At 37.6% G+C, this 9,046-nt stretch overlaps 1 protein-coding gene across 1 annotated transcript; it reads left to right on the forward strand.

The window, feature by feature from the left end:
• The first annotated feature begins 6,909 nt into the window (after positions 1–6,909).
• LOC111019908 (uncharacterized) lies at positions 6,910–7,848 on the forward strand. Its single transcript, XM_022296426.1, has 2 exons — positions 6,910–7,159; positions 7,274–7,848. The coding sequence occupies exons 1-2, from the start codon at positions 6,910–6,912 to the stop codon at positions 7,846–7,848; spliced, it is 825 nt and encodes a 274-aa protein (XP_022152118.1).
• The last annotated feature ends 1,198 nt before the right edge of the window (positions 7,849–9,046 follow it).

The raw sequence follows: 9,046 nt of genomic DNA on the forward strand, positions 1-9,046 counted from the left end.
AAGCGCTTTATTGACGTTGGCCAGCTCATCCACAAGGAGATCACCCATTGTGCAGCAAAGCGATCTAGCCGCCTATTCTTCCCCAACCTCATCACCAAGCTCTACCTCCGCAGAGATGTCTCCGTCGTTGACAATGAAGAGCCCCTGAAAGATAAGTCGGTGATAGACAAATGTACGATGGAGTGTCATATGCTTCAAGACCCTACTCGCCGTGGAGCAATGCCTACAAGGGCCATCAATGAAATGATAGCCCAATTCGCAAAGCTCCGGAAGCAGCTTACGCGTAATGAAGAGGCGCAGTCAGCCTTTGCCATTCAGGCAAAGAGTGGGATGCTGGAATTTTGGCAGCGTTGGAGCATTTAAAAGCGGCGGCACCGTCTACATCTACTACTCCCCCTGCTAGCTTGAAGATGCTGGAGCAATCTTGCAGCTCTGAAGAGGAATATCAGCCCACGGGCGACTCTTCAGAGGAAGAAGAGAGCTTAGAAGGAAGCTCGGCTTGACTCGTAGAAAGGAAGTGCCCTTCCTTTTTACCTTAACAATCAAAACCCCCCCCCCTCCCCATTGTCATTAATGTTTTTAGATTAGAATTTCAATTTCTGTAATTTATTTTTTTCCGCATTTTAATTCAGTCTTTATATTTTTGTCAAATTAGTTTTTAGTCAATATGTGAACCCCCCCGTTTTGTTGGAATCAATGAAGTTAGCTGTTAGAGATTTTGTGTTCTTATTGCCTATCTGTTGCCCTGCCCTTTGTATATAAGTCTCGATGCTAGAGCCTGCTACGAGCGCAGTTTTTCCTGTAGATGCTGGAGCATTTTTGTGAAATTTAGCTTTCTTTTGTTCCCCCTCTAGTACATGTTTACCCATGCCCTAGCATCCCTCTTATAGTACTGGCCCCAGATAGCACTTACCTTAGGGAGGAATTTCAATGGTCATCTATCCAAAGTCAACCCTTATCTTTATATAGCTAGCATGGACCTCTTCTTTTAGATCCCTTTAGTTGACAGCATTAACCCTCCACACTCATGTACATATCTTGGTGGCGAACATCCTTGTATTTCTCATTATACATTCGCTTTAAGTTTGGGGGTATGCTACAGCATTACATTCTAGGTGTCCTTAGCTGCATTGAGGACAATGCAACCTTTTAAGTTTGGGGGAGTGAACATTATGTTATTACATCTTTATTAGCAATTATAGAACCATGAATCTTTCTAATCCTGAAATTCAGTCTTAAGAAAAAAAAACAACAATAAATGAGGAAAGGAATAGTAGCCCATGGTTAAGAAGCCCAAGTTGGTAGTGCAAGGTTTAAAGGTTTAGGTTACTGAAAGGGGCTTGAGAAAGGAATCTCTAGGAGAAGTTAAGCTTGAGGTTGGGAAGTAGAAGGAAGCTAAAGTTGAGCAGAAAATAGCGTCTTCTAGAGTGTGAACAAACTTCGACTTCTTTCATTTCTGTTCTCCAGCTGAAGTACCTAGCAGGGTATGTAAGTTCTAGCAAGCTTGATCAAAATGAAAGGTTGAGGAATAGGGCAGGTTGCTTGAAGTACAGATTTCTAACATTCTTCATTGGTGAACAAGGGAAAAGTGCATGCTCTTGCTTGAGGGCAAGCAAGATTTTAAGTTTGGGGGTGTGATAACTCTCCAAAAGAGAGTTATTATAGGGCATATTTGGGTGTTTTAATGCAAATGATTGTCAAAGTTTGTCGTTTTTTGTTCTTAATTAGCTTAGATGAGATTAGAAATTGGGATCCAAGCTAAAAGCCCTAGGTCTTGAATGCTTTAGCTAAATATTGCACTAAATGCTCGTATCTCTAGTGTAAATGCGCAGGTTTGGAAGTAGAAGACTAAACATAAAGAGAGAGAGCTAAATCCATAAAAGAGTGAGCAAGATATTTTCAAGGTAGAACAGATAAACCTTGGAGCGGAGTAGAGCTGGAGCATGGATTCACTGTGCAGTAACAGCCCAGACACGGGATTTACCGTGTTCGTACAATTTTCAGCTGGATGCCCTAAAAATGGAACCCGATATAAAAGGGGTATGTTGCCTAGCCGCCATACACAGATCTCAAGAGAAGCACATGACAATGAGGAGGATTCTCTCCATTTTCGGGGCTAGAAAGCTGACGACAGAAGAGATATTCCGCTGCAGTTTCGAGCTGTCATCATCTTCTTCTTCGGTTTTTTTTTGCTATTTCCCTAAGATGGGCTGTCTCCTTCTTTTGCCCATTGTATTTTCTTCTTTATTCATGAGCTAAACCTCATTTTGGGGGAGATTCGCATGTTGTAACTGCTATGAAACTGAACTTCTAGCTGCTATATTCGTTTTTTAATGAAGTTGTGTTTATCTCTTATATCCTATTGAACATTGTTGGCCACTTTGTTCTATTTGCTAGCTTCTGTATTGACCTAGGAGGGTTTACGGTTTGCTGACTTGTTTCATTAGTGATTAGTACTTTTCTATAGTATTTGTGGATTCTCAGGAATGGGGTCCCCTAATCATGCCTAGAACTTGTTTTTATTGCTTGGAAACTTAGCAACGGGAGTTGTGGGTATCCATGTTTGGATGTCTCATAAGAGAACCAAGTCGAGTTGGGCACTAATGAATCTTTGTAAGCTAGAGGGTAGGTTGAGAAGTTTGTGAAAGCATGTTGAATCTCCCCCATTTTTCCATATCTGTTCACTTCCCCTTTTCGCATTATGTGCTGTTTCATCTTCTTGTTATCAGCTCTACGAAGTGTGTCTACTACTGAGATATGTTTACTGCTTTTTTATTTTATTTGTTTAAGTTACGACACCACATCTATATTTCTTTGTTTTACACTTTTGGTATCTGTGAACATCGTTTAAAATGTAATCCAAAGTCCCTGTGGATTTGACCTCGTTTCATACTACAATCGACAATTTCGTGTATACTTGCACGTGTTATCAGCACGGTTGTGTGGACGCAACACATATCAACACCAATAGTTTCATCAGAAGAAGTACTAGGCAAGATAGATCAGTAGAGCCAGAAACATCAAAAGCACAGGGCATAACAACATCAGGAAATGGATCCACAGGTGTATCATGCACGAAAACATTGTGAAAGGGAAATATGTGTTCATGGAAAACAACATCCCTGTAAATAAAAATCTTGCCACGTTCAATATCAAGTAAACGAAAACCCTTAACTCCTTGAGGATACCCCAAGAAAACCGAAGGTATAGCCTGAGGATGAAACTTAGAATGATGAGAGGGCAAAGTAGAAGCAAAACAGAGACACCCAAACACCTTTATCTAAGAGTAATCAACAATTTCACCATGAAGCTGATAATAAGATGTATCCTAATTAAGATAGGGAGATGAAGTATGATTAATAAGAAAACAAGCGGTGAGAACACACTCTCCCCAAAACTTAATGGGAACACTAGACTGAAAATAGACAGATCGAGCAACATTTAACAGATGTTGATGTTTCCTTTCCACAACATAATTTTGCTCACACCTACCAACACATGAAAATTGATGGAAAACCCCTTTGGCATGAAAAAAAATCAGTGAAGGACAATTCTGGAGCATTATCTGATCTAAACTGCTTAATACACTTGCCAAACTGTGTTTCAATGAGTTGAAAAAATTGTGGGACAACAGTTAAAGCATCAGATTTTTGGCAAAGCAAAAATACCCAAGTATAACGGGAGAAATCATCAACTAGGGTAAAAAAATAACGAAATCCAGCATGGGTATGAGACTAATAAGGACCCCAAATATCGCAGTGAAGCAAATCAAACACAGCATTAGCAACACGATTATGAGACACAAAAGACAAGCGACGTTGTTTTGCTAATGGATAGATTAAGCAAGGATCAACAGATGCACTGTCATTAGATCGAAAATGCAAAACATCTTTCAAAGCAAGTAAATGTTTATGAGAGGGGTGCCCCATTCTAGCATGCCAAGTGGGGATAGAAACCATACAAACAGTGTGTACAGAAGAATTTTCACTGTGCAAAGACTTATGTGGCCTAAGAATGTAGAGACCATTCCAAAACACCCCCTTGCCAATCATCTTCAATGACGACTTGTCCTGAATAAGACAAGAATCATCAAGAAATTTAACCATGAGAGAGGTATCACGAGTTAAGGCACCAATTGATAACAAATTGAATCGAAACTCAGGAACATATAACACATTTTGTAGAACAATATCAGAAGAAAACTGAACATCCCCAACAAATTGCATCAGAAATCGAGACTGATTTGGCAAAGTAACAGATATACTAGACACGGGCTTCAAGAACATAAAATAATCTTTGAAATTACATATATGTGCAGAAGCCCTGGAATCAATCACCCAATAATTTGCCAAGCTACTAGAGGACAAAATGGTTGAACATGAACCTGCCACATGAGTGGTGCTAGAAGAAGCAACCGAGCTATCTTTAGCTTTGGTAAGATGTCATTGAAGGAGATTCAACAAAGTCTGGCATTGCTCAGTATTTAGAGAAGCCAAAGAATCAGCTATTGCAACAAGATAAGCCGATTTCGACGTGTTATCACTAGCAGCAGATGCAGACACAGAGGATTGTGTCGATTTGGATTGTGAAGAATTACGTGAGCGATACCCCGGAGGATAGCCATGAAGCTTGTAGCACCGATCAATCGTGTGCCCTTGAAGACCACAATGAGTACAGACGGATCGTTCCCGATGCTTCCCTTGAGAATGAGAAGCATGAGAATCCGTTGAAAAAGAAGACGAGCGTGCCAATAGAGCAGTAGGCGAAACAAGAGGCAGGGAGGTCAGTGCCCACTATTGAGACTCCTGAGTAATTAGGGCAAAGGCCCGATTAAAAGACGGCTCCAACTCCATAATAAGCAATTGAGCCATAGTTTGGCTAAAAGAGTCATTTAACCCCATCAAGAACGTCATCACGTGCTCCGTCTGAAAGTAATCAAAAATAGCTTGAACACCACTACAAGAGCAATGTCCACATGTGCAAGAAGGATGATATGAAGCCAATTCAATCCACAAAGTCTTCAGAGTGAAATAAGAGCTGACAAAAGACTGATCTTTGAGCAAGGTTGAAAGTTCACGATTCAATTAAAAAATCTGCGGTCGATTTTGGCATTGGAATCTCTCCTTGAGATCCAACCACATTTCGCGCACTGAATCAGTACACAAGAGACTCGTAGATATCTCTTTGGACAGAGAATTCAAGATCCAAGCGATAACCACGTTATTGCAAATGATCTATGAATTGAGTAATTCACTAGTCGGTCGCTCAATAGAACCATCAACAAAGTCGATTCTGTTCTTGACGGTGAGGGCTATGGTCATAGAACGACTCCAAGTTTTCATCCGTAAGCAAACCAGGCACAAGAACAAGGCTTGTGTGATCAGAATGATGAATGAAATAAGGATTTTTGCATTTTGATCAAGAGGAGACGCTGTTGGAATTGCATAATTGACTGGAACACGAGTCGGAATCGGAGGCGTAGGCGGATCAATTTGAGTAGAAGTCATGGCGAAGAAGCATGAAAAAAAGGCGGAGAAAACAAGGAACGCCAAAGAAATGGCGGGGCCAGCAAAGCACTCTCAAGAAGTTTGACTTATTCCATCTAATACCATATTAGAACCAAGGAAGTAAATAAATCTTGCTTGCTTTATTAATTGATAATGTGGCAGTATATATAGGCCACACACAAGCAGTTACAGGAGTTACAACACATAACCTAATTAAATTACTATATAGTGGTAAACTTAAGTCTTAATAATCAATATAAGGTCCAAAACATTATTTTAAAAATAAACCGAAAAAATAAATCTTAAATTAAAAAAAATACCAAATCAAATTTTAAATTGAAAAATATGAACAAAAAATCTATAATATGTAAAAAAAATGAAGATTAATCTATGAAATATTCAAATCTAAGATATTTGATAATAATTTAGGAGAAAGGGAGAAAAATTAGTTGGATAAGTTTTAAAATAAAAAATTAAGATAGAGAAAGATGCAATGGGATGATTTTAAAGAAAATCCAAGAAAATCCGGGGAGCGTGGATCCAAATAGTTGAGTTTAAGAATAAACATGCGGAAAAAATGAAAAATGGTTGGATTTTTAATGTGCAAAAGAAAGTGGTATTTGAATATATTGAAAAAACCGTTGAATATACGAATTTAACATCCGAAAATTAAATTGTGTATTAAGAAGTTGAAACTTATTTTATATCTGTAACAAATTCATTATTTATTTCCTAAGTCGTTTTTTGTTTCAATTTTGTGTGTTAAAGTTACATAATTGTTAAGTTGAAGTTATACTTCAAATGATGAGTTTTTCTTCATGTTGTTAAAGTTGAACTTAATTCATGTGTGAGGAGTTTCATATTTACACAATTATAAATAGTTGTTGTTTTGTTCATTTGAGATATCCAAGAATACCACAATTGGGTATTCTCCTCATCTCACAAGAATTCTCTCTTCTTTTGAGTTGTTATTCTTCATTGTGTCGAGAGTTAGTATTTAAGTGTTCTGCCAGATTCGAGTAGTTTGAAGTTGTTGTTCTACTGGAGTTAGTCGTTGTATCCAACTGAGACGATCACTATAGTCTGCTAGCAACTTGTGCATAGTGAATAATTTCTTCATATAAGTGCTATTGAAGTGTGCCTTTACTATATTTATCAAGTTTTGCTGTTCATCAAGTTGTTAAGATCTGTAATTGTTTGTAGCCAGTTATGTTGTAAATTGTTTGCCAGTATTATTTAGTTTACATATACAGCGTATGTTTACCAACAATCTGAAGATAATTAAGATGGCTGCAAACACTTCCACCAACGCTCCTGCGATGACGGGATCGACCATTGTCAAATCTCACGCTGAAAACCAAAAGAAGTTTAAGGGAGAAAATTTAAAAGATGGCAGTAGAAGATGATCTTCTTCCTCACCATCTTGAATCTTGCTCACATCCTAAAGGAAGTATGCCCAACTACTCCATTAGAAGCAATCACTCCTGAAACTGAAGCTACCAAGCAAGCGTGGTTGCATTCGGACTTTCTATGTCGCAACTACATTCTAAGTTGCTTGGATGACATCTTGTATAACGTCTATTGCAATGCCTTTGATACTTCAAGGCAATTGTGGGAGGCATTAGACAAGAAGTATAAGCTGGAAGATGCTGGTACTAAGAAATTCCTTGTTGGAAAATTCTTAGATTGTAAAATGGTTGATAATAAATTGGTAGTCAATCAGTTGGAAGAATCACAAATTATCATTAGTGATCTATAAAGTGAAGGATTGGTCATTAATGAACCATTCCAAGTTGCTGCTGTGATTGAAAAATTGCCTTCTGCTTGGAGAGAATTCAAATTTTATCTGAAACACAAGCGAAAGAAGTTGTCCATGAAAAATCTTACTGTGAAACTCCGTATTGAAGAGGACAACAGAAAGGGAGACAAAGAGCCACAAAAAGTTGAAGCTAAAGCACATATTGATGAAGCTTCAAGGCATCATCCAAAGAAGCAACATTCCAAGACAAAAAACGTGAATCTTGGACTAAGGAATGACGCTAACAAGCGCATTCGTGGAATCTACTGCGTTTGTGGTAAAAGTGGTCATATCGCTGCAAACTTTAGACATAAGAAGGGACAAAGCTCCAACAACCAGGCCAACATTGTGGAACATGACAACCTAATAACTGTCATCTCTGAGGTAAATATGACCTTTGACACCAAAGGCTGGTGGATTGATACTGGTGCTACTAGGCACGTTTGTGGGGATAAATCATTGTTCACCACTTATGAGATGCTAGATGGTAGTGATAAACAGTACATGGGAAATGCTTCAACAGCCTCAGTGGAAGATAGCTGAAAAGTCCTGCTAAAATGGACTTCTGGAAAGAGACTTACCCTCACTGATGTGTGGCATGTGCCAGAGATTCGAAAGAATCTTGTGTTAGGAACCCTACTAAATAAAAACGAGTTCAAGCTTGTATTTGAGTCAGATAATTTTATTCTAACTAGGGGGTATGTATGTGGGAAAGGGCTATCTGAATGATGACATGTTTAAATTGAATGTACTGACACAAGTGCCCAAGAACAATAATAATAATGACAACTCTTTTGCTTATATTGTTGATTGTGTGATGTATGACATTCTAGGCTAGGACATGTCAATTATCATGCAGAGAATGGTAAGTTTAGAACTATTGACTAATTTTAACATTTATAATAGATACAAATGTGAAGTTTGTGTTGAATCAAAGTTTTTAAGAAAGTCATTTTCATCTGTAGAAAGAAGTAATTAGTTACTTGATTGAATCCACAATGATGTATGTGATTTGAAAAGTACTCCCACAAGAGGTGTTAAGAGATACTTTGTCACATTCATTGATGATTGTAGTAAATATTACTATGTATATTTATTATATAGTAAAGATGAGACCTTAGATGTTTTCAAAACATATAAGGCAGAAGTTGAAAATCAACTTGAGAGGAAATAAAAGTGCTTAGATCAAATAGAGGTGGTGAATATGATTCATCATCACTTTTTGAATTTTGTGAATTGAATGGTATAATCCATCAAACTACGACACTTTATTCACTACAACAAAATGGTGTAGCTAAAAGAAAAAACCGAACTTTGAAGGACATGGTCAATTGCATATTAAATAGTTTAGGTTTACCCAATAATTTGTGGGGGGAGGCTTTGCTTACAGCAAATTTTATCTTAAATAAAATTCCACATAAGAAGAGTAATAAATCATTTTATAAAGTGTGGAAAATGAAGTTACCTTCATATAAAATACTAAAAGTGTAGGGGTGTTTGGCAAAGGTACAAGTTCCTTTACCAAAAAAGATAAAACTTGGATCTAAGATAATTGATTGTGTCTTTAGAGGCTATGTTATGCATAGTGCTGCTTATAGATTCCTGGTGATTAAATTAGATATATCTGATATTAATCATAATACTATCATGGAATCTATTGAAGCTAAATTTTTTTAGGATATATTTCCTTTTAAAGAAGAAAGACGGAAAGGTAATTGTACCAAAAGAAATCATGAGGCTA

Source organism: Momordica charantia (genome assembly GCF_013281855.1).
Source record: "Momordica charantia cultivar OHB3-1 chromosome 6 unlocalized genomic scaffold, Mcharantia_2.0 BLBB01000006.1, whole genome shotgun sequence".
Taxonomy (NCBI): Eukaryota; Viridiplantae; Streptophyta; class Magnoliopsida; order Cucurbitales; family Cucurbitaceae; genus Momordica; species Momordica charantia.

Coding starts and splice junctions, on each gene's coding strand:
- LOC111019908 (XM_022296426.1), top strand. CDS start 6,910: ATGATCTTCTTCCTCACCATCTTGAATCTTGCTCACATCCTAAAGGAA. Junction 7,160..7,273: donor GTATAAGCTGGAAGATGCTG/GTACTAAGAAAT, acceptor TATAAAGTGAAG/GATTGGTCATTAATGAACCA.